The sequence below is a fragment of the Protopterus annectens genome, chromosome 4.part1 (assembly GCF_019279795.1).
Source record: "Protopterus annectens isolate FY-2018-M chromosome 4.part1, PAN1.0, whole genome shotgun sequence".
NCBI classification, from domain to species: domain Eukaryota; kingdom Metazoa; phylum Chordata; order Ceratodontiformes; family Protopteridae; genus Protopterus; species Protopterus annectens.
Genome location: NC_056734.1, coordinates 688081229 through 688109078, shown reverse-complemented (window position 1 = coordinate 688109078; position 27850 = coordinate 688081229). Strand labels below are relative to the sequence as shown.

The following is a 27850-nucleotide window of genomic DNA, read 5'->3' as shown; positions in this document are numbered from 1 at the left end:
GGTACTACAGTACTCATATCAGTTAGTACCAGGTCCAGGATATTTTCACCTCTCTTAGGGGTGTCAACCAGCTGATCCAATGCACAGATATTGACAAAGTCGAGGAATCTCTGGGCATTCGTGTTTGGGCTAGAATAGGTCTTCCACTCTATGGTTGGGTAGTTAAAGTCACCAAGGATCAGGGTACAGGGTTGAATCTTGATGGATTCAAGTAAGTCCAGATAGGTTCAATTTATAAATCTCACCTAAATCTAAAAGTAATATTACTGTTACAACAGAAAGTTATGCCCCTAATTAGTTTATAGCTGATATCTATCTACCCTATACACAAAAAAGGTTACCTTTACTTATTTGCTGCTCAGCTGCTTGTGGCTTTTTTTGCTTGGAGTTAAATGCTAGTTTGTGTACATAGGGTAAGACACTCTAATCCACAAATTGTCTCTGAAAATATACTTTTTTCTGAGCTTATGTAACCTCAGAGGCAGTGTATTAGGAACCTTTGGAATATTTCTAATTGTCTGATATGTGTGACAGTGTCCGGACAGAGCCCTTACATTGGGGAGGGCAGGAGGACGTGTCCCTGCAAAAAACATTTTTTTAAACAAACTGCTGACAATGAGCATACTGTGACTCCAGCGACCAGTGGTGAACTGTGTAAATCAAGCAGCCTGGATTCAAGTTAATATAAGTAGACCCCCCCGCCATAAGCATAAAGAAATTACATTTTGAGAACTTCGGCCAACCTCATTCTAAGTCAAATGATTAACAACCCCAATACCACTACACTGAACCCAAGCCTCCTTTTTTTTTATAATTTGTCTACCATGCATAATTTTATCAGTCTATACTCACCTCCTTCCTTTAGTGATCATTCCTCCAACTTATTCAACAGACTCCCAATGTCCCAGCTGTGAGTAATACTTATTTATTTATTTGTTTGTTTTTAAGGTTTCAGGCCCAGTTTATTATTTTTTTAAATGTTTACATCTGGAGACGATGGAAGCTTGTCTTTCACCATTCTAATAATTAAACGTGCTTTTTCCACTTTGTGGAGCAAACAAAAAGCCCGTTATTACCTTCAGATGCCACAGACAAAGGCACTTACTGCAATTGGCAGTTCTGGGTTTATAATGTGCGCTCTGATTGCTCTAACTAATCAATATGTACTTTTTTTAATAAAAATCTGTTTTCCTTCTGTAATTATCCTTCTACAGCATACTGTCTGAGCTAACAGATCTTATGCCAAGAAGACAGAACACTTTCAAATACAAATACGCTTGTTTTTGTAAATGTACACATCTTGCTGTATTATTTAAAATGCATTAAGATTTCATTTTTATTAAGAAATAAGTCTTAATTTTAGTTCAGATGTCATGAGACCATAGCTGTGATGTGATTTAGATATGCACTTAGTTTGATAGCTTCAAAAAATCTCAAGTGTATATATTTACTGTAAACCAAAGAACAAAAAAAGCAGCCACATTTCCATGTCAGCTTGTGGGTGGTGCTTAGCAATACAGCCCCAGATCTCAGAAACTGTTTATCATTTTCCAAGTTTCTCAGAATAATATGTCATGACTCTCGGCTAGAGAATACGCTTAGTTGGTGATTTCAGATTTAAAGACATGTACATAACTATTAAATGTGTACCACTGCATTAATCTAAGGGGCAAGCATAAATGCAGTTATAAAAAACAGAACTATCCAGCAGAACTATACATCATTTTTACTTCTAATGTTATGGCAATTAAACAGAAGTATAATGTAGCACATCCTGCATTCCTTACCTTGAAATCAAGTCATCTGAGGTGTTCTACAGTCTGTATGCATATTTATTTATATTTCTTTACCGAGGTAGTGAACTGATCTCAATAGGCCATTCGCAAGCACAGCTCTGGTGAATAGGATCATATAAGAAAGGAACAAAACATATTTGCAAAGCATATGTCCAACTCACCATAAAGAGGGTCTCCTGCCATATCCTTGTAACCTACAAGTCCCCCTCCATGTTGCAGGAAACCCATACTACCTATCTCAATATACTAGAGTCCCTCACCATTCAACCCAATATGATCTTCATGGGGGATCTCAACTATCCTTCTATAGACTGGGAAGCCTACACCACTTCTAATACACAAGCCCAGTGATTCCTAAACTTCATTAATACCAACATCCTGGAACAGTTGTTCCATTCTCCTACCAGAGGTACAAACATTCTTGACCTTGGGGAGAGATGTTCCTCACCAAGTGCAATGTCCTCACTCATCAGATCTGACCATAAGGCAGTACTGCTTGAAATAAAAATTAAAGCTGGTGACCCAGCATAACCAAAAATCTTTAGGAACTATTCCAAAGCTAACCTCTCTCTAGTAATTGAGACATTGGCTAAATTCCAAGCACCCCCAAACCCAGCAAAGACCACAGTGTATGTTGAGTGATTTACAAAATCCCTGTACAACCATATTGATAGCTGTATAAAGTCAGCTGTACACATTCGTACTAAGAATAAGAAGCTCAAAAGACAAAGCCACGCTGGTGAAATCACAATATCAATCAGTTTTACAACAAAAGAAAATTAAATCTTGGAAAAGTGTAGAAGGAACAAAGCCTAGCATTCTAACCCTCCCCCCCGAACAATCTAAACAGGCAGCTAAGTGGGTTAATTAACACTTCAAAGGCTAAATTTGAACAAAAAATAGCTTCTCAGGCAAAGAGTAACCACAAAGCTTTCTATAGCTATGTCCATAACCTGAAGGGAAATAAGCATCAATGCACAGAACTTACTGTAAATGGCATCATCCACACTGAACCAGAGGTTCAGCTCAAACCCCCCCCCCACAGTCCAAAGAAAATACCACATACCACAATCCCTTCAACCATTATTAGGGAATAGTCTTCAATTAACTTTATAAGGCCAAAAAACACTGCATTGATGGGCCCAAATAACATCACAGGATGCTTACTTAATAGCATGAAACATGACCCTCTCTGTTCCACTTGAATCACTTTTTAACAGGGGCCTACAGTCCGGTTTTGAGCCTAAGGAATGAAAGATGGCTACATTATTCACCTGCACAAAGGAGGTCCAACTGAGTAACTACAGGCCCATATATAAGGCTAAGGAAGGAATCACCATGGACATGATAAATGAGGACATAGGTAACCTGCAAACACTGTACCATCTCAGTTCGGCTTTGTTAAATGAAGGTCATGCCTATTAAATCTGCTGGATTTCTTTAACAGGGTCAGGAAAGCAACGGATGTAGGTAAGACTTTCCACACAGCTTACACTGACCTGGCCAAGGCTTTTGATACTTAAAGAATACAGAGCATAAGTAACATGTCCTATGCAGACTGCTTCAAGGCCCTATCCCTGTACTCTGTCTTCTACAGGCTGTTGAAGGGAGAGCTATGCCTGGCATACAAGGCACTGTCAGATCCCACTCTGATGAACATCCTCCATATCTGCAAACCAAACAGCACCAGAATTACCTGTTCTAAAGACTTAAACCTTGCCTGTGATATAAACAGGACTGATGGAGAGACAGGAATGTGTCCCAAAAACTACCCCTTCTGTGTAACAGGCTTCCCATCCATGTGAAGCACAGTTCCTCCCTAACTCAATTCAAGTGTAACTTGGACAACTGGAAGGGAAATGAGAAATTCTTCCCTGGTTTGGCACCTATGTCTCTAACAGACATAAGCAGCCTGTAAATGGTTCATCTCCCAGGCCCCTGCTTATACTCTGCCCTTATCATACCAATCACTGAGTACAATGTTCCCTTCATTAGGTATCTGGTCAGGTATATGCAGCAACTACAGCGGCCTCAGAGGTTCCTTACAAAAAGAAAACAAAGTGTAAAAAACTGCCAGTGCTTTAAAGCCCTTTCCCTCTACTCAGTCTCCTATAGATTGCGAGAGGTTATATATGGCTGGCTTACAAGGCATCCACAAACCCCACACTCTCCTGCATATTCATAAGTCAAACTGTGCCAGAAATACAAGGTCTAAGGACCTCAATTTTGTCTATGACTTAAACAGAACATACTGGAGGGATGGATATGTGTGCCAGAGACAGACCCTCCTATGGAACTGGCTTCCCATCCATGTGAAACAGTTTGTCTATTACTCAATTTAAGCGCAACTTAGACCAGTGGATGGGGAAAAGGAAATTTACACTGGGCATGTAGGTCATAAATGACTACCCTTCAATGTCCTATTTGGATACAGGATGGCACTATTCCCTCGGGAAAACTTGGTTAGGCTTAGAAAGCCCCCCCCGTGTCATTAGTCTAGTAACAATCTATGAATGTATTTACAGATACAAGGATATGCTAGTTAACATATACATATTTGCAGATGCAAAAATATGCTGCAACATTTAGTTCAAGAAGCAGTTTACAACATCAAGCATGGCTGGACAAATGGAATTATGGACTTATTTTCTGGATAAGATGTTGCCATAATGACTGAGATGGCTTATGCTACAGGGACAGCAGCATCTCATTAATGAGAGAGTTATGAAAACATTAGAAAAAGCAAGTAATAGTTGCCAGAAAGGATACCATGGGACATAAGACAGGGAAATGGAGAAAAATGCATGCAGAGGGAAGAATAGTAGAAAGGTAGAAGTGTGAGAGATTCAAAAAAAAGTGGGAGGTACAATGAATGAGAAGCAGTAAGCGAGGGGATGACAAGATAAGATAAGAAAGGATGACATAGGGCTAAAGGGGTATGAGAGAGCTGCAAGGTTTTTGTAACATGACCTGTGTGAGCGCAACTTTACTCTGGGTGAAGAGATGTTCCTTGAGCTGTTGTCTGAAATCTGAGTACATTTGGACTTATCTGATTAAGAGTGGAATGGAGTACCAAAGTTTAGGTGTTAGAGGTACTAGAGTGAAGACTGCATGGTCAGGACAATGAAGTTTGGGTTTTGGAGTTAGCAGGACTTGAAAATGGGTAAACTGATTATATCTGTTACTAAATTGACCAGTTCGGCACAGAAGAATAATAACCTAATAAATACGTCAAAAACTACGCATATGAGATTTGGGAGACTAAGACTGAAGGGTGAATATTTAACACAGCTAACAGTGATTGAAACTGTGGAATTATTAAGGATCTTGGTATATAGACAGATACAAATTTGAGCTTATCTGCTCATATCAACCACCTGATTAATAATAATTAGAAAACTAGTTATAAAACTATGGGCTGTACAAAAAAAAGTTTAATAAAGTCTAGGAAATCAAAAACAAAGAAATAACTGTAAGTTACATTGCACACAGAATTGGCTATGGAATAATAATATGGAAACCTTATAAGAAAAATAGCATGAGTATACTGCAAAGAGTACAGATGAAATGTACCAAGGGTATCCATGAATGCGTACATTTAAGTTATTATAAAAGATTAAAATATATGAACTTGCACAGTGTCTCATAAACATATTTAAGAGGAAACCTTATTCAGACATATAAGGTATTTACAGACAGCTACCTCTGGGAATGTTTGACGTTATACATGACTGAGAGATAAACTAATATGTTTTCTGACAGAGCTCCTGACCCCTGGAATAGACTACACAATTATATTACAACAAGTATTAGTTTAGACATTTTTAAGAACAGTTTGGACAATTATTATGGGGGTGACAGTTTGGTATGTTGACAGGCTATAAGGTCATTACTGCCTGAAGCTGAAATATCTGTAGATGTGTGTGTGTGTGTGTGTGTGTGTGTGTGTGTGTGTGTGTGTGTGTGTGTGTGTGTGTGTGTGTGTGTGTGTATGTATGTATATGTATATATATATATATATATATATATATACATATACATGTATATATACAACCAACCCAATGGAAACCAAGTGCAAGACAACAGCCGTACTATCACTGTAAAATGCTTCTAAAACACTGCATTCAGCACATGCAGATTAAAGGCTGTATGTCAGTACCAAATATGTTAGTTCTTAATACTTTCATTCAATTATATTACAACATTCACGTAAAATGCACCTACATTTTCCAGTACTACCCTTCTGTCCTTATGGATTTAAAAAGAGCTTAGTGAGGAATCTGACCTCTTAACTATGGGCCACTTGGTAGATGGACTGCTCATGTCATATTTTTAGTGACAAAAAAATTTCTTTTCTGGAGATACAATACATAAGTTTTGTTTCTACTATAATAATAATGCATATATAGACATATTCTGCACATAATTTATTCTTTATCCTAAAGTGAAATTATATACCAATTGCTAAATGAATCTCAAGTGCAGTGTATCATTCCATGCTCTCATTTTCATATGTCTGCAAAATCCTGCACTTGGTTCCTATATACATAAAAGTCCATACATCAGTCCGCCATTGAAAGTCGCTAATAAAACTTTTGGAGAATGATAATAAGTATAAAATGCACCCAAGGCAGCCATCCTACAATGGTACATTTCTGGTAACGAAAAGTTCCCTTTAGTAAAGAGATACATATAATTATTCACTTTTAATTTAGCACATATTATGAACTTTTTCCCCACCTACAGGATGTCATAAACTCCCACCAACGGAAACCAAATATAATGCAACTTTGTAAATAGGCACATTTTTAACACTGACATCAACTATAAATAAAGGTTATATATTTAAAACATTTAACAATTTTCAAATAAAGTTTTAGGGGCAACAAGTGTTGACAGTCAGTAATAAACTATATTTAGGTTGTGCATTTAGGTGCAGATATAAAAACAAGACCATGCTGAATTTCTCAGTGACACTTCACAATTGCCAGTTGTTGTTGTGTCTTTCGGCTTTTCCCGGCTAGGGGGTCGCCACAGCGGAACTCCGGTCCGCTACTGATGGGCAGTGGATTTTTACGTGCCGAGTTGCCAGTCCTGACGCACAACCTTCAACGAAGGCACGCCCATTCACACATGTCTCCACACAGAAGACGCTCTAACTGGGAATTGAATAGGACAACGTCTTACTGTGAGGTGACAACGCTGCCGCGGCACCACTACTACTGTAATATATTAATTTTTATTTCTCTAAGAATATTTCATTTATTGAAAAGCATCACCTTCAGTGAGAAAGAATAACAGTTTTATTTCTTATGTAATAACAACACAATATGGATATATTTACAAGTATAGATATTACGCATTTGACTCTGGTAGACAAAGGAAGATGTGCTACCAAGGGTCTGGTCAGGCATACATACCATTAGAATAAATTTTGATAGTAAACCTATACGTGTGTGTGTGTGTGTGTTTATATATACAAATACATATATATATATATATATATATATACACACACACACACACACACACACACACACACACACACACACACAGACACACACATATGTACATATATATAAATGTATACGTGTGTGTAGATACATAGACATAAATCTGAAAGTATTGAGTTGTGCTAAAATTCAAATAAAGTTTACAAAATGGAATATTTATTACAATTTATGATTACAAATACAATTTACTAAATGCCTTTTTTCTGAATGCCTGAATAACTGTCTACTACTATTTTTCTTAAGTTTGCAATTTTTGACGAGGCTTGTGAAGCTATACTCTTTATGGAAGCAGACTACATTCTGGAATATGGCAGAGAATGTCAAAACTCCTCGCTACTAACCTATGTACAAGTTTGCTTTGAAATGAATACAAAGGTATTTACAGTACAGATTCTTTGAAATGTAATAATAAATCAGCAATATGAAAGTCAAACATGAGTGGTGCTCAATGTTTTGCATACTTACCAAAAACAGTAGTTTAAGCTTCTGTGCGCGCGCGCACACACATACACACACACACGTAGATATACATATACACACAAGCACATATACGTATATACATACACATAAATGAACACACAGAAAAACACCTGTGATTCAGGGATATGAACAAAACACATCAAAATAAATTCTGGGACACCAAATTCCAGATTTTAATCCACACAAAGCAAACAGAAACAACAGTTAAATTCTACAGTATGTCACAAATTCTGGACAGCAACTACACTGAGTGCAAACTGTATACTATTACTAAAGTAAAATACTCAGAGTGTTCCAGTACTTCTAGGTAATGATACTATTAAAGTTATCATAGATTAATAAACTTTTAGCATAAATACCTTTCTCTTCAAATGAGCTGTCTTCTTCTTCTCTGAAAACAAAATTAGATCATATGAGTTACAAGAATTTCATATGCAGCAACTAAAAATCACACAATCATATACAATTGATTGATATATATTTACTAAAGGAAAATAATCACACTTAGTGAAGGAAAATAACTGTACATTTTATGCACACATTATTTTGCATTTTAACCGTATTAACAATATGTTTTCTCTTTTTTGCTGTCATTCAGTTACTTGGTTTGCTGTTTAGCTCTTCCACTCTATATTTGTTTGGGAAAAGTTTTCTAAATAGATGCTAAAGTGGCACTTCATAAGTAAAAGGTACAGTTTCGGTATGAATTGGTCTAAATGTATAACTCAAAGACCTCAGAAGTTCCAAATTACAAAGATCAGTGGCCTCAAAAATTTTAATTATCAGGAATGACTGCAAGCCTTGCGCTACATTCAGTTTCTTATATATTCCTCTCTAAGGACTAGGCCATGAAAGATCTAATCCTATTAAACTTCTATTCCTTGACAGCACAGATTGTTCCACAAATAGCAGGTTAAAAAAGCACAGCTGTGTAAGCAAGCTTACCATAACAATACATGTATGAATGATCACTACTGTAGTAGCCTAAGCCATAATTGTTATATTCTGCTAAGGATATAACAGCCGGCCACTTCCAATGCTTGAGGGCACCTACCACACACCCAGACCATTATCCAGTTTGAGCTGAGATGGCTAAAACTCTTGTATGATCACCATGCCCTTCAGAGCTTTTATGCCAACTGCAAGAAGAAGGTTAACTCTGAGATGACATTGCTACGAAAACAAAAAACTATATATCCACACCCTGGTATAAAAATGACACTAAAAGCAGGAGAGGCTACTGTAACATTGATCACTTGAAAATTTAACTTGCACAACTATACTATATTCTTCATATTGACCACTGCTGCAGTAGCCTAAGCTATAAGGGTAGATTATCGTAGAATAGAACGACTGGGATGTGGAACGTGAAGTAGCCTGCTCTAGACATGAAGAAAGAATCTAACCTAAAGTAGTGCTTTTTAAAAGTATGCACAGAGGACCAAGTGCCTGCCTACTGAATATTTCTATAGTACACCCTTTCCAAAAAGCCATAAATGAAGTCAAGGCCCCAGTAGAATGCGCCTTGATCCTGCCTAGAATAGTTTATTGTGGTGGGAGTAACAAAACATAATAGCCTGAGTCCACCACTTACAAACAGTCTGCTTTGACACAGGTTGTCCCTTCTTCTTGCCTTCTTAAGAAATGAACAAATGATCAGTTCTGAAAGATTTTATTCGGTCAAGAAGTATCTGAATTGTCTGTGGGCATACAAGGTAAAAAAATATCCTTTCTCCTTCATTTTTTAGATTCAGGAAAGAACACAAGGGAGATGGATACATTGGCTTAAAGTAAACTCAGACACCACTTTAGGCACTTAAGGCTGAAACTCTCCTTCTTTAGATTTTCCTCACATTTTGTTTTGTCGGTACAGTTATTTCAAAAAAGACATTTTTGCCCTCTTCACAATGTAGTATACTCCATCCAAATCAATCCTGTAGTCAAAAGAGGTAAGATTTAAGTAAGAACGTCAACAATTAGGTGGCATTTCTATTATTAATGTGTCCATTTCCCATCACATGACTAAGCCTTTCACACAAATAAAAACTTTCAGAACCCTACCCTGCTTAAAACGTAGTGGATATTAAGGCAATGAGATAAAGGCAAGAATTGTTTAGCAGTGCTGATGAGTTAATGCTCTCAGGCTACCTCCAAAATACGTGGCTAACAAATGAATAATAAAAAAGTAGAGAGACACTTCAAATATTTTACATAGTCAGCTGTTAAAAGGTTTTGTGTTTGAAAACCTTTTCTGGGTACAAGTTAACATTGCTATTGAGCTAGAATTTTCTTTAGGATTTGTTCAATTTCATCGCTGAATTACTTGCATACTTCCTTATTCTACATGAGGCCTGCAGCAGCTAGTACATATAATCACTTCTTCCTCTTATTCTGCTGTCTGTATTACTTCCTAGACAACACTTCATACAGACTGCTGCAAAGCCAGACGGATGCTGCTTCTTGAAGTCGATGCAGTTACATGTTCAAATGTGAAACTAGAGTATCATCCGTTTCTTCCTTGAACCTTTTACAGCTCTTGTTGTAAAGTTACACAACAAAGGTTTCAACACCTAAGAAGTCACAGTGACTACAAGCACTTTGTTTTATTTGCACACAATTCAACAGTCCATGCCAGCTCAAATTTTAACCAAACTGGTTTTGTCTGCACTTAAGGACAGCATCCACAAATAAGACTTAATGAATAACAGTATGATGTTTAGCATGGACAAAAATGAAAAACATGAAGGGTTCAACTTAAAACACATGTAGAAAAACAGTGTAGTGCACATATTTAGACCAATACTTAATTCCCCTTAGCAGATATAAAATATACAGGAAATACCAGCAAATAACTGAAGTACCATAATGTTCACACAGAACACTTTTGAGAGCAAATTTTCTTGTAGGTAAAGTTTAACCAAATCTGTTAAGTATTTTTTCATAGTTTAATAATTCTGCTTGCATAAAAAAATACTAAGTCAGCCTTACATTTAAATACAAGTTCAGAGATCATCTAAGCTGTCAGGTTCATCAAACAAAGTTCACAACATTAATGTTGTTTGTCCTGTAAAAATACAGATGAAACACCAATTTAGAAAGTATGCTCAGAGAGGACAGCCTTGTACCTAACATCTCTATTTATTTATTAAAATAATATTGATTATATTTGTTTAAACATCTGGCAATTAGCCCAGAGGATTAAGTCTCTACTTTTGCAGTCAAGGGTACAGGTTATGACATCTTCCACCTCCATTCGCCTACTGTGTGACTCTAAGCAAGTCACTTGACCAGACTGCTCATAGGTTACACCTAAAAAAAAAACATATCAGCCCTTTCTAACACTGCAGTTAATCCAACATAAGATCATAAGATGATTCACACTGATTAAAGTAAATGAACTATTTTAACAAATCCAGAAGAATTTGTCATACATTGTAATCTAGTTATTCCCTAGAAAGGGATGCTTGCATCCAGTGGGCTTACCAAGTTAACAAATGTATTTAAAAAAATGTCTGGACTACTGTGAGACAACAAAGTAGTGTTGAGAAAAATTATTTTGTTCACATTTAAAGCTTCACTAAGACATTTAGTGAATTAAGTGCCACAATACAGTCGGGCCAGTTTTAATAACAAAAGTTTCATATACTTTGTATCAAACCGTGGTCCACATAAATTTAGTGTAGCCCTAGGAGATATCACCTTCAAGATATTTTCAGACTTGGCAATAGACTTTAATGGAAGTGTATCTCTGCATACCCAGGTGTACATCCATTAATGTCTATGAATACACCTCATATGTTCCTTGTATTGATGTCAGTAAAGTTAAAGTTTACTGCTTATTAATGTAGGAAAATCACTAATTTTACATGTTTCTCTAAATGAAGGTAGAGGCTGAAAACACACCCTAAAAGGACAAAAGTGCAGCACATGCCATGGTGCAAGGATACTGCCTAGCAAACACAGACAACTGCATTCATTTAATCCAGCAAAATATATCACTAACATCACTAATATCTTCAAATAAAAAAGCCAAATACAACCCCCTCAGTGATGTAAACACACATTTTCTTGTAAGAGGTGTCTGACCCCCCCCCCCCCCCAGGAGGGCTGTTCTTCCTCTACCTTCTACTGCAAGTACATGCATCCAGGGTTATGGGCACTACCACCTAAGTTCTAACATATGACTGACCATCACACCACTAACATAACAGTATATCTGTGACCATAAGTCAACAAAAAAACTTACCAATCTAAATGAATATACCACAACAAAGGCAAATGAATTAGTAATCAGAGCATTTTTGCTAAAAGGAATGGAAATGGTTCCTTTTTATTGCATGACAGCAAGCAACCAATGACAGAACCAGTATGAGTAAAAACAACTTTTGCAAAACTGTAGAGTTAATTACTTATTAAAATGTATTAAAATGCTCAAACATAAGCACTGTACACTTAAAACAATAAAAAAAACAATACATGTTAAAAGCTGTTAGTATAAAATCATTAAATTACCATGGCAAACAATTTAAATAAAAATGTAAAGTTCTAAAGCTGGAATGAATACCCCTACAAGGCTCACAATATTCATCTTAAAAATAGTATCTCAAGGACACCCTAAGAAGGAGTCACCCTAGGATTTACTAATCTTCCGTGTAAGACTAGATTAGTCTTACACAGAAATGCCAGTCTAAGAGTAAGACGGCAGTGCGCCATGCATATTAATGAGGGCGCACTGCCTAAACTCTAAAGCTTACACGGAGCGTGGACGAGTGTAGGGGACATGTCGGACTGCCAAGCAGTCCAAAAATCCACGCCCCTGCACTGACAAAACTCAAGAAATGTCGAGTTACATGAGCGAGTCCGCTCACATGTGTACATTGTAGCACTACACTCCCCCATATGTTAAACCTCGTGCAAATTTAAAAATTAAAAGAAATTAAATTTTTTTTGTTTTATTTCCGATATAGCTGCCTGTATTTGCGCGTATTTGCACGGGATTGCCCATTGCTTAGCAACAGTTAACAGCTTAGACACCGAAGAGGATAATAAGAAAAAAATATGCAAATTAAACAAAATAGCGATAGCGTAGTGGTTAGAGCCTTCGCACAAAGAGGAAGCATTCCCAGTTCAAATCCCACTACTGCACGTTCCATTTTCTGTTGGAAATCTGTATACAAAGATATTTCCTGACATTTATCATGTAGCTGAGCCCTTTAATGAGCAGGGTAATAGACAAATGCAATTAAGAGGAATATCGGTTATGATGAATGCAGGAATTCTAAATGCTATCTGAATAAAGTCTTTTTGTACAGAGGAACTCAGTGGTCTAGCGGATTTCTTGTGGATTTATTATGTATAAGTTTTGTAAAAAGCATTCAAATGTTATATGTAGTAGTGAATGAAATATATATATATATATATATATATGAAGATGAAATGGTTATGCATTCTGAGGCATGAGTAACTTATTTTAAGCAATATAAAGCAATGCTAAGCACATTTTAGCAGTATTTAGCATATTTAAAGCCAATTGCTTGTAGCTGAGCACCGCGTTAACAAGCACAATGTATTTGCGTGGACCAGCGTAAATATAACGTATTTGTGTGTAGCTGTGCACTGTGCTAACCAGCGCAACATCGAGCAACGTTGGGCAAAGTTGAGCAAAGTCGGCTAAACACGGCCACACCTCCTTTACTGTACCTTAACCATTCAGGTCTGGCCAGTAGGAAAATAAAAAGCAGTGACGGGATGGAACTCAGAATACTGTGCACTATAATCACAGTACATAACCACTAAGCCATGACAGCATTTCCTAACCATGCACTTTCAACAAACACATATCTATCAAAGGAATATTAAACATTGCCAACATCAGCTAAGCAGGTGTGCCTACAGCTGAGTTTTTCAAAACTGGCCAATCACAAATAAGTGCAGGAAATGAGGCATATTTAAGCTCCACAGGGAGGAATACTTGCCATAACTGGTTGTAGCTCCCTTCTGCCGTCAGCATGGCCGGTGTTGGAGAAGGTACACGATTTCGAGCTCAACGCTGGGGCACTGGGGAGACCAAAGTAATGGTTTGGCTCCTTGTCCACAATCATGAGGAAAGACTCCTGCGGGGCCAGCACCAGGGCACCCAATATAAAACGGAGGCCTGGAACAGTCTTGCTCATGATCTCACCAGTGCCACTGGCGTTCCTCAGACTGGTGAACAGGTCAGGTACCATTATTCTGACCTGAAGCGACGTAAGAAGGATCAACTGGACCAGTGGATCCAGGAGTCCCGTGCGATGCCTAATGCTCAGTACTAAGTAGCCATTGTATTAAGTAGTTAAGAATTGCTATGCTTGTCTATACTATGGATAGGTATGTCTCAATATCACTGCATTTACTTCACAGCTGCAGGTGTCCGAGCTATGAATCAGCAAACCCATGAAGATAGGTTGCAAAGGCTGCATCATCAGGGAGGTTAGTAATTATTCTGTATGTACTGTTATATAAAATAAATGAGACACCCTTCAAAAAGTGTTTTAACCTAATAAATATAGGTGTAATAATCCTTTAATAAATGTATAAATTCTGGAGTGCGTCTGTGTCATTTTCTTTGATATGTTGCTGTACTGTTGCATTTTACAAATAGTACTGTTGTATTAAGCAGTGTTAACCCACACTTGGGTAGGCCCATATAACATGTATGAAGGGAGTGCCAGTAGCTTTTATGTATATTTACAGCCCTCAATTGTTGGTTCATGCCCAGCATGTACAGGTTAATCTGGCACATGAGTAGCTTGGTATTGTGTTTCCCGGAAATGTCAGTGTGCTGCCAGAAATGTAGGGAGCTGTTAACATATAACTGATACTTTCACCTGAACATATCTAGATAATTATATGAAAGTAGAGCTGTCAGTGTACCATCTTAGCAGTAGTGTGTGTGAGCAACTCTCAAAATATGTAGAAGTAACATCTGCATCTTGGACAGTTTCTATGTAAGATACAGCTCATGTATATAATGATCTAGCAAAATCCAATTGCACAATACAAGGACATTGGGTAGTGTAATAATACATGTAAGGGACATATAACTGCAGTTAATAGGAATGTAGTGAAAATTAGAAGGATATATAAGTTGTTAATTGAGCTATCCTTTTCCACCCTAATGTATGTGCATAAAAAATGCAATTCCACACCTCAGTCAGTATGTCTAATCTCAAAACATTTGCTGGGACATATGTCCTATTGGTTTATAAATATTTGCATTTATTTCTATGCATGTGCCCTGTTAAAATACCATAATATTGGTGGCCTGTTGCCATCAAGTCAACCTGCATGCTGTTGTAATGCCCACAATTGTTCTATATATGCATGTGTTATGCTTGCTTTTCAACTGTTGAAAATCTGGTGTGTTGGGTTAATGGGAATACTTCTGCATGCTGTTATAACTAATTGGGAATGCTGTTGACTGTTACTAACCCATATCTTTATTAAACCCTCCAAAACATAGTTCGTATGTGAAGGCCGGTCCCAGCAGACCCACCTGTCCCACCTCAGCTGGCCATGGCGCCTGGCACCAGCAGGTCTGGTGCCCAACCTGGGACCTCCTCCTCAGTTGGCCCTGTGCCACCTTCAGGTGGAGGCGCTGCAGGGGATGGAGCTCGCCCCCCCCCCGTGCAAGCGTGGGCGGAGGAGTGCCACCTATCACAGTCTGGGCTGTGGTGCATAGAGAGATTAAATGTTCTGTTGCAGAACCCCTACACCAGCTTGAGGCACGAGTGGCGCAAATCCTGGGTCAGCCTGCCCCTCCTACACAGCCGCCAGCACAGCCACCCTCTGGGCTGTGAAGGTGCAGTGGTGACTGCCCATGGGTGGGGACCTCAGTCCCATTGTTTCCATCTGTGGGCTCATGTGCTTGCGATTTCCAAACATCCCTCCCAGTCAAAGGTGTTCACCCACCACATGTGTCATATACCGCCCCTGTATGCGTCTTGTTTGTCTTGTCTGTTTACCTCCCCAACCTACCTCCCCAAATATACCTACTTCCCCTACCTCACATTCCACTCTCACCTGAAAAAAAAAGGGCAATCTGCTCCCAAAAAAAAAAATTACACCCCATACACAGCTGCCCATTCTGCACACATGTCCACTGGACACATAAAATGTAATTTAATTGGCATTACAACATACTTTCTTGTCCTCACCCCTCTCTCAGGGGTTGAAGGTTTCTTATCTACCTCCAAATTTATTCCATATGCACAGCTGTTGCTGTTAAAGAAATGGACAGCTATGGACGTTCCCTACACCCGTCCTGCACATCCCGAGCTACTTTCCATACTGTCTTTCACTCCTTGTGCCCCTTTTTCACCACTTTCCTATCTCCCCGTTTTTCTTTTCTTTCAAAGAAATGAGCGTGGGGGTGGGGGTTAGCGGGAGTAAGCGCGAGTGTGCGCTTGTTTGCGCTTAGCTAAACATTGCTAAGCATAGCGCAAACCTGCTTACAACTGCTTAAAAGTGCCTTAGTCACTCTGTATGTGAAGGCCCTTGTTCTGCTCAGGAGCAAAATAAAACACCTCTGTCAGTCTCAAACCCTGGACCTTGTACACACTACACAATATGATGTACCACTAAGTCACAGTAGCTATACAAGTTGGTGCTGAAATAAATATATCATGCATCAGAATGAGTGAATGTAAAGGAAAAATAGGAATGCCTACCACACAACTTGTTCTGTGGATCTTTACCAACAGTTGTTGTGGGATTACATTACATGACTGTGATAAGAGAAGCAGCCATTCTAGCAGGAAATAATGTTACACCATCACTTTACAACCCCACACAGTATCACAGCAGGACAAACACTGGCATATCTGTTTAGGGCAGAGGCCATACCTCCCAACTGTCCCTAATTTTCAGGGATGTCCCTGATTTTGACACAAATGTTAGCTCTGTCCCTCTGAATCTCTCCTAAAACTAATGACTTTGGACAGAAAGGTGGTGAATTACACTTAATGACTAATGACAATAATTAAGAGTTAGACACTTCTTTTACTTCAGAAAAGGTGTATTAATTCATAAGCTCTGATTCTTTCAATGTTTCAACTTAATGGCACTAACATTTTAAAGGTGTCCCTGACTTTTTCCTTACTTTTCCCTGAGTCTGTTCAAATATGTACCTGAGTGTTTGAGAGGTCTGACAGAGGCAGAAACACAGAGGCATATCAGCCTTTCTGTTGTTACACACTGTGCAAATAGCTTTGGAAGGAGTTTCGGAAGCATACCCTTATGTAGGAATACAACACTGAAATACAAATGGATGTAGCCATGTACTGATAGCAACCAACTGTAACAATGCCATTGCTCTATTGCTGAAAAGACCTGTGTGGTGCACAGACAAAAAAATAACAGGATATTCTCTGGCTACCATGTGGATAGGTCCACAGTTGGGAGTTACGAAGTCAGACTACTTGTCTTGATAAACTAACATGTACACAGCAATCCTGTAAGATCAGCAAGATAAAATCCACACAATAATACTTACGCTCTCTGTACTTCTGCACCACTACCCAAATGTAGAATATACCTGTGTGTGTAGGGTCTACCAAGGATGTAGGTAAGCATACTCGCAGTACTGACATGTGTCCAGTTTTTCTGAGCAGCTTGTGCTAATGTCAACACTAAAAAAGCACAAAATGTGTAGAACTGAGTAAATGAATATTCACAGTATAGCAGTTCACAAATAATTCTTGTGCCAAAGGAATACATCTAAATAACTAGCTTTGTATTGCAGTTAACTGTAAAAGTTGAAAAGAAAGTACATCTTTCCATGTATCTTGGGGTAGCATTTTGAGGGGTGAGTACATTTCTACATTGACAAGTGGGTACTGGAAGCAGCAACATTAGGTCTGAGTACAAAATGTAAATCTCTGGCAACACCCCTGGCTTCTGATATAAGAACTATGCCAACCTTCTGTCTTAAACAATGATGTCCACAGCAAACAAGGATGATCTCCATCTTGGAAAGCTGAAAGGGCCACGCCTACCTGAGTTAGCAATTTATAGTACTGGGTTGTTATGACAGTGATTACTGCAATTACTACACAGCAGGCTGCATGCAATTAGCAGGTGGTGGCCACTAATTGGTGCAGAGGCCATCACATGCTCATGTGCAAATACCTACAAAAGAAGGCTGCAATCTCTGCCAACAAACTCAATCACTCTATTGCAGAGACTGACAGAGAGAGAGAGACAGAGAGAGAGAGAGAGACAGAGAAAAGGAAAAAGAAATATTACCAAATCATACAAAGGAAAGGTGTGTGACACATATGTATTTACTGGCATGTAGTAGATGTTATTGAAGAAGAGTCTACATAATGTGAACCATTCATATGTGGCAGTACTTATTTATGCATAGATGTTCTGCTTAACTACTGCTATGGACAATACAGTGTGCACCTGTGAGCAGTGGGACATACCTGTGAAATGTGTAGCTCAGCATTAAATTTCAAAGATCTGATCCATGTTATCTGTGTTCTGTACAGTAATGTGGCCAATGGCTGTTGGGGGGAATTAGCGCTGACATTATATAAACATGGGTGTAACAGAACAACACATGCATGATAGTCATATTAAAATGTAGCTTAGCATTGGCAACTGCTGTAGCAGTCTAGTATGCTTATCTAGCATCAGTAGCCATATATACCCCCCGATTTTAGTGTGTGTTTATATGTGACCCCTGTTTGTGTTGCAGCAAGGCCCAACAGTTCAGCTGTGAGGTCCAGGGACTTACAACAGCGTGGACCTTGTGTGTGTATGCCACACACATACGGAGAAATATATATGTATCATATATATTCACATCTGTATATGTGCATAGAGCAGGGGACATACTGCAAATGTTTGTAAAGGGTGGAGATATATATGTTGGTGAAGGTTAGTATGAGCATATTTGTATGTAGGTTTTAGTGTGTGACAAACAAGATAGCATACAGTGCTGGTATATGACATGTGGTGGCTTAAACACTGTGGGTGGTTTGTTCAGTTTGCAATGTTGAAGCCAGTGAGGCCTGCTAAAGCTACCTGGCCTGTGAACACCTTCAATGCATTTATCCCAAGACTGTGCAATTTTATTACATTACTGTACACCTCACACCCTTTGTATAATTGATATTCTCACTATGAAAGGTGAAATGTATATGTGCCTACATATATATCTATATGTACACCAATGGATGTGTATATGTATATGTATATATATATATATATATGTATATATATATATATATATATATATATATATATATATATATATATATATACTCATACACACCTACATCTACTTGTTGCAATAGATTCTCTGTACTGTTAACTGACTGTGATGGTCAATGTGTTTGTGAATACATCAAAGATATGTATCTGTGGGATAGCTTAGTGGGAAACTGTTTATGTCACGGTATTATGGGTCCTTGCTTTGATCCTAGCAAAAGCTGTGTATTATGTTGCTAGGCAGAAAAAGTGCTATTGCATACAGTGTGATTAAGTCCCTTGGTTTTAACTAGGGTGTGTCATTGGAGGCTAAAGCACTACATCTATGATTATTGATTGGTACTGATGTTGAATCCAAATCCTGCGTGTACTGTAGTACTACTTGAAGCTCTGGGCCTGTACAGCAAAGTATGGTGTATGTCCACATTGCTTGCATCCAATGTTTTGTGTGGTCCCTGTATTCATCACAGATTACATTTCTCAAGATTAAGGTTGTGTAAGTACTGACACACAGTACTGTATAGTACACACTGAAAGCTTATCTGGGTTGTCATACCTTTGCGTCCTGTAATTATGTCTGATGTGTGTGTGGGTATGTCTGTAACATGTCCTTTGACATATGTGTGGTAAAACATATAACTGCGTATCTACCAACATTCATAGTGTACTACAGCAGTATGCAACCTATATTCCCAATTGTGCACATATTTTGGACACGGGTTTGCCATTAACAAGTTGTGTGGTACAATAGTAATACATTTACTGGACCTTACACTCATTGTGATGGATGATATATTTCTTTACACATCAGCTTGATGTATATCTTCTGTGGCTAGGTGGTGCACCGTGTTGCATAAAGTGTGTCAGGTACTCTTGTATAGTCTTATATATTGATTTTATATTGTTGCTGTGCAGAACATGGTTCATTAGATTGAGAGTGAGCCAGGCACTTCAAAGCAGTTGTGGGGTGAGCAGTGATAAGTGGCAGTTAAAGTGTTACGCTCTTGGTTAGCTAATAGGTTGCTATATATGGCAGTTCAGTGATATCTGTACTGTATAATGTTAAATGTGCCATATGACTTGCTCAGACATATTTTCGTATTTATGTCTTCCAGGGATCATGGCACATCGCAGGAACCCCAATTACAGTAAAGCTGAAGATGACATAATTACTACCAGTATGATTCAGCATTACAGTCTCATGTTCTCACGAACCAACCAGGACCAGCAGGAGCATACTGCAATGTGGCAAGATGTTGTCCGCAGGGTAAATGACGTAGGCCTGCATAACCGAACATATGAGCAGGTACGCCACCACTGCAGTGATCTTCTCAGACATGTCCGTCAGCATGATGCTGATGTGCGGAGACAACAGCTTGCAACAGGAGGTGGTGTTAATATCCACCCCCCCACCAGAGTGGAGGAGCTGCTCCTCATCCTGGTGGCACCTGCCCAACAACAACAGCAGCAAACATACACCATGATGGAGGTTGGAGCCACCCAGCAAGCACACATGGAGCATCCAGGTAACATGGCATATCTGTAGACTACTGTTATCTGTATTGGTAGCTCACGCATATGTGAGATGTGGAGTGTGTCGTTAAAAGATGTGGAGCCTGTTGTTGTGCAATACTGATCATTTGGAACATAATCTGTAGCCTTGTGAATGTAAACTGTTGTTGTACTGTAAGATTGCAAACACAAACTAGCAATGCCACAGTTGTGGCCACTGACAAACTGTCTCATCTCTATGTAGGTCCCTCTGGGGTGACATCAAGGCAGCGGACAGATGCTGGTGAGTGTGTTCTACATTTATTATTGTAAATAAAAAGTACATGTCATAGTTAAGGTGTAGGCCATGTACACATGTAACACACCTATTCATAATGCATGCTGTGCATGTTTGGTGTAAGACCACACACATCTCACTAATGTGATTATCTGCCTCAAACACATGCAATACCCAGACCATCTCAAACAAATGTGGCTAGAGTGCAGTGACCATTGGATAGGCACAGTTGATACTCAACATGCACATAACATACACATCTATGTCATACACAGAGCATTTTAACATGCTACACATAAAGGATTCCAAAACCCTCTGTAAAGACACACTCCAGTATCCAAAATCTCATCCACACATTACACATAATATACCTGAGGTGTAGAGGCCTATCATGGGACATTTAAACACTCTGCAACACACTACACATTCATGTCAGGGAATGCTCCTTATTGGCCTCCTTACAGACTCATGTAACTACTAGTTGTGAAATGGTGAATGTACAGGTTTGGCACAGCATGAGTAGTGCTGGTCTGGGAAAGATTTGTAGCCGTGAGTGACCACATGATGCTTCATGATGATGGCCTATGGTACTATACCCCATCCAGTTATTGTAACCACAGTACTACACATAGCTTTAATTGCTATACACCTTGCTATACACCTTAATGTTGTGTGTGTGCACACATATGCACCTCTAAACAATATGCATACCAATCACCATTTGCACAACTGACACATATATGTCTTGTGATGCTATTGAGTTGCTAGGTCATATGACACACATTGGGTATGTGTAGTGTTTAAATATGCAGTTGTGTTTTAGCATGCCATGTCATGGATGACACTGGCATGTCCACAATATGATCTACACTCACCATAAGTACCATACATTGGGTATGTGGCCGAATGGTATTCCTTCAATTATCCATGCACCACTGATGATGTGTGAATACTCATCATGCATGTGCTAAAAATGTGTCTATAATTATTTGCTAAAGACACAGAGGCTGTAATCATCATTGGATACCTATCTGACACACAGATACACATCCAGCCATGGTATGTACACCTGTTTGTTATGGTGCACAGTACATTACAGAGTTTTGAATACCTGCACAGCAATGCTGTGTCCATGTATGCATTGTGTTCCAGGGGGAGGCCCATCACCTAATAACAAAACACATGCATCAAAGCCATGTATACTGTTAGTAACAAGGACTGTCTACACTTGCACTGCATGCTTTTGAGCAACACATGTCCTGCATGCTGACATGTGTGATATGACTGTTTTGCTTGTGATACTGTACCTCACCATCACCTGCTATTGTGTATGTTCTGAGATTGCTGGTGTTGTGTGTGTCTGCTTTAGGGAGGAGTGTATTTTTGTGTGTGCGCATGTGCGCATGTGTGCATGTGCGCATGTGTGCATGTGGCCTGACATCATGTTCAGGTCTTAAAGTGTGATTCCTGTTTTCCTGTCACAGGTGCCGAGGTGGGGCCAGTTCAGTACAGCAGGGAACCTGATGTCACTGAGACTGACAGTGATCTTGACGATAGGTGTGTTGAGGCACAGGCAGGTTTGACAGGGTCTGTTTGGGCCACCAGTTGACAGTACACAAGTCTCCACCCCATCCATGCACACAGTCATACTGCCTGTACATCCACCATCACCACTGCCCTTAGCTGAGGGACAGTGTATGGTTGGCACTGGCCAGGACAGTGTGGTATCTATGGCACATGTATCAAGACACAGCAGCCATAGCCAGATGTCTGGAACGGTACCACATAGAAAGATGCCCAGAGGTTCTCGTCTGAGCACTGCTGGTCATCATGCCCCTGACAGATGTGCCACACCTCTTTCTACCACACGCATGTTCCAGGCTGTCATGGTGGCACAGACACGAATGAAGCAGTACACCAGACAGGGACTAAGGGCACAGAGGGCTCATAACACCTCTGTAAATGACAGTATCCGTGACCTAGCAGGTGCCATACGTAATTACACTGAGGTCATTGATAGACGCTGGGGTGAGACATTGGATGTCCTCCACAATGTCATATCCATGTGTCAGGACAGTGCAGGACGGCTGAGACATCGACATGGACGTATGCCAGCAACATCAGCAGCTGGAGGTCGCCGTGGACGTCCAGCAGGTCATAGCCGCTCCCGCAGTGCCAGTACCAGCCCCAGCAATATTGTGGGGGCTGTCCATAGACCGTCCTAGAAGACCACATGCACGTGGCTCTGGCCAGTCCCAGCAGGGACCTGGATCCAGTGGACATATGGCAACCTCTGAAGATAGTACCCAGTCTGGATTAGTACCTGATACTGTCTGCAGCACCCCTGCCAGGCACAGGTTCCGTATCCGTGGTCAGAGACGGTGATCTGTAAAGCCTGCCAGGTACAGTCTGTAGCTGTCTCACAAATCCCCGTATATGGCAACCACATGGTTGGAACTGTGTGCATGCAGACACACACACATAAATCAGAAACCTAGGGCAAACACATACCCGCACACATTACATCAACATTGGCCCATAACAGAACTCATGGCCCTCATACACACATGTCGACTGTATGGCTCAGTGTAGGCCTGTGGCAAACCAACAACACACCCTGTGCATACGATGAAACCTGTGCCACCTCCTGTCATCTGTAACATTGATGCAGGAACAGGCTAACATGGTGCTGATGCACAGGGTGACTTTAATGAAGTATAGCAAAGGTTGAATGTGTAGCATGTTGTCAGCAGTAAAGTGTAATGATATCCTTGAAGGTGTAGCTGAGCAAGCATGATGCATTAAAGCTGTAATTATCAATGCTGTATTGTTTCCACCAGTGTTTATTCCAATTGTGTTTTGTTTGCCCATGTGCCACTTGGCTGATGTGTGTCAGCATGCGTTATACAGTGGACAGTAAGTGTGGGGTGTGTGCGGCACAGGTCTGCAGGTGTACATTTGTGAACATGGTGGAGGTGCACTGTCTGCATGTACGTGCATATTGGACACATGGGCAGGGTGATATGCCCTGCATTGGCCAGTGTTAACACTCCATGCTTTCCATTGGTGACCAGTATGCATTGTACTGCACACATTTTGGAACTTGAGTACGCATGTGTGTGTATGACACGGGTTGCCACTGTGCTGTGGGTGATGCTGTTGCTGCTGTCATTAGTTTGCATTACTAAGGTTAACACTGTCCCAGCTGCATAACCCTTTATTAATGTACACTGTTAACCTACAGGGTTGCATGGACCGTGCTATCACAAAAACAAGAAATTCTCACTTATATAGTAAAAGTGCATTAGTCTTATGGACCCTTGCCATGAACTAAATACAGGTGTGAAGTTGTACCAAAAGAGTTACATACCAAGAAGGGATAACCTCTCTGGTCAGTATCACTGGGAAAATACAATCCCTCAATAAACATACAAGGCAAGCTTTAAAATACAAAATGGCAAGGATTCCAAAGACAACATTAAAGCTTTCTTCAGTGTTGTTCATAATCTGCAGGGGAAATCTCAGATTGGGTCACAGTTAATGTAAATGGTCACAAAGTACACTTATCTGACTGACATTACCAATTCCTTGTCAGACAGTTTGAATGCGGATTTCACCACCCTGTCATTACACAAGGGCCACATTTCCAGACCTGAAGAATGTAAAACTTGATGATTCACAGACACTCTAGTTAAAACATCTCTTTAAAAAAGTGCACACCACAGTGGCAATGGTACTGGACAGTGTCCCTGGCTGTGTCATACACAAGCTGACATATGAAGTCACCACTCACCTAAACGGTCTGTCCAGATGCAGCCTCTATACAGGTTACATACTTGAGGCATGACACATGGTAATGGTGTTCACAGTCCACAAGGGTTGAGCTACAACGTCTTCTTCTTCTTCTCCTTTCGGATGCTCCCATTAGGTGTCGCCACAGTACATCATTTCTTCCTGGCCTCTGCATCTTGCGCTATCACACCATCCACCTGCATGTCCTCTCTCACCACAGCCATAAACCTCATCTTAGGCATTCCTCTTTTCCTGTTACCTGGTGGCTTCATCCTTAGCATCTATTTCATAATATACTCTGCATCCCTCCTCAGCACGTGTACAAACCAACTTAATCCTGCCTATCTGGCATGGTCTACTAACCTTCAAACCTGGCCTGACCCTCTAATATACTTATTCATAAACCTGTCCACCCTTGTCACACCCAGTGCAAATGTTAACATAAATTGATTAAGGGTAGAACTACAACAGGTCCTGGAAACTCTCACCCTATAAGCCAGACCAATGTTATCTGGAAGGCTATGGAGCACAGCGTTATGGAACTCATTAACAGGGACATTATGAACCTGCAAACATTGCACCATACCCACTTAGGTTCTCTAAAGGCCAGATCATGGCTCCTACACCTAGTAGACTTCAAGCCAGTCAACAAGGCTATAGGTGAGGGAGAGGAGGTCAACACAGCCAAGCTATAGCACACCAGCAAATTATACCCATCCTACATACTGGTATTAGACATAACCTCAAGAGACTGACCATAAACGATTGTTAGATGATGGCTTGAAAACTGATGCACAGATGTAGGATACACAGTAACATCTGCAGCCTCCATGTACTAGTCTACGCCAGTAACAAGTGGTATTCACCTGCACTCAGTCCTGGGACCACTCCTGTTTGGCATATAGCTTTCTTAGGTACAAGCAAACACAGTAGGGATATGTCTGCCCACGTTTGATGACAATGCATACTGTGGGCTATTCTTTATTCTCCAGATGACACACACATCCTCCAAAAGGGTATCATACAGATAGATACCTGGTGTCAAACTCATGCTGTAAAGCTATAAGCCTAAAAAAGCATAGTTATCTACTTTTAGAAAACAAAGTATCCCCAGAGTACCACATAGGTAGTAGCCCCCAAAATGTGGAACAGGTACTAATGTATACACAGAGCCATGTGTTAAGTCATCTCTCTTTTGATAATCACATTACCAAAGGGTTTTGGAAATCCATCTGTGGAGCACATAAGCAATAAAGGGTTTGCATGCAGATCCACAGAGGTTGTTGCACACCTATAATGATTAGTCATCTTTGCCAGACTTTGCTTGCTTTGGAATAGGTTTCAAATATACCTCAAGCATAAACCCTCACTCACACTCTTCAACAGAAACCTTGATGAGTGCATGTGAAAAGGAAGCCATAACCCAGGGATCACTGCAGTGGCTAAGCTTGTCACAAGCATACAGAAGTGACCTAAGGTCTGGAAAGCTCCAGCACACTCTGGCAAAGATAACACATGCGTTCATGGAGAAAGCAGAATACACACCTATGAAATACTTGAGGTCACACGTATGTATATGGATTTGCCCCACAGCTATCTTACATGCGTAATGCACATACAGTTGTCATTGTGATATGTCATACACTAGAAAAATCAAAACCCACTCCACATTGGCCAATGGTGTCACACACATGCAGTCAGCACTTGCGAGATTCAAACTCTTTCCTAGCTACATTATGACACTACAGCAGTATGCATTCACACAACACGCTATACACATTACTGGGATTTCACTTTTCCACAGGTATATTTGTAGGGTGGTGACATCATCAGACTTGACAAAGATGAGTATACCACTTTTAAGGTGTGTGAGTAGTCTCCAAAAAGGTTGCTCTTCCCCAGGGAGACACACACACAGTTGGCAAGTGCAGGATTCAAACCCCTATCTAACTACATTATGATAATGCAGCAGTACACATTTACACGATGCGCTATACACATTACTGGTATTTCACTTTTCCACAGGTATATTTGTAGGATGGTGACATCACTGGCCTTGACAAAGATGAGTATACCACTTCTAAGTTGTTTGAGTAGTCTCCAAAAAGGTTGCTCTTCCTCAGGGAGACACACACACAGTTGGCAAGTGCAGGATTCAAACCCCTACCTAACTACATTATGATACTACAGCAGTACACATTTACATGATGCGCTATACACATTACTGGGATTTCACCTTTCCACAGGTATATTTTTAGGATGGTGACATCACTGGACTTGACAAAGATGAGTATACCACTTCTAAGGTGTTTGAGTAGTCTCCAAAAAGGTTGCTTTTCCCCAGGGAGGCACACACACAGTTGGCAAGTGCAGGACTCAAACCCCTACCTAACTACATTATGATAATGCAGCAGTACACATTTACACGATGCGCCATCCACATTATTAGGATTTCACTTTTCCACAGGTATATTTGTAGGATGGTGACCGGACTTGACAAAGATGAGTATACCACTTCTAAGGTGTTTGAGTAGTCTCCAAAAAGGTTGCACCTCCCCAGAAGGGCACACACACACACAGATGGGAAGTGCAGGATTCAAACCTCTACCTAACTATATTATGATACTGCAGCAGTATGCATTTACACGACACACTATACACATTACTGGGGTTTCACCTTTCCACATGTATATTTTTAGGATGGCGACATCACTGGACTTGACAAAGATGAGTATACCACTTTTAAAGTGTTTGAGTATTCTCCAAAAAGGTTGCTCCTCCCCAGGGAGACACACACACACATACACACACACACACACACACACACACACACACACACACACACACACACACACACACACACACACACACACACACAGTTGGCAAATGCGGTATTCTTAATCCAAACTAAGTACGTCTTTACACTTCAATGAGCAATATGGAGTTACAGGGTGCAATACAGACATTACTTGCTGACAGTTTGCACAAAGGTTTTTTTCACATTTGCTAACCTCAGCAGGCTTATCATACTAGGTGTATTGTGAGTGTATTGTATGCATAGGCCATGACCATATCATATATGGGTTGATGCACCACATGCTGGCACACACAGGGTCAAACCTTGAGAAGCATCTTACCTTCACCTACATGATACTGCAATATAATAGAAAGATGATAAACTTCCAACAATTGGCTGTGCTTCTGGTGTCATTCAAAGGGGATCC

The 27850-nt window shown here is 40.0% G+C and overlaps 1 protein-coding gene across 2 annotated transcripts in view; it reads right to left on the bottom strand.

Moving 5' to 3' along the window:
* LOC122801015 (NACHT, LRR and PYD domains-containing protein 1a-like) overlaps positions 1-27850 on the bottom strand; it is a 1015111-nt gene that overhangs the window by 955515 nt on the left and 31746 nt on the right. For both annotated transcript variants that reach the window (XM_044070467.1, XM_044070468.1), the window contains one exon: positions 8149-8180. In XM_044070467.1, the coding sequence (XP_043926402.1) occupies positions 8149-8180 (32 nt within the window). The remainder of the gene's footprint in view (positions 1-8148; positions 8181-27850) is intronic.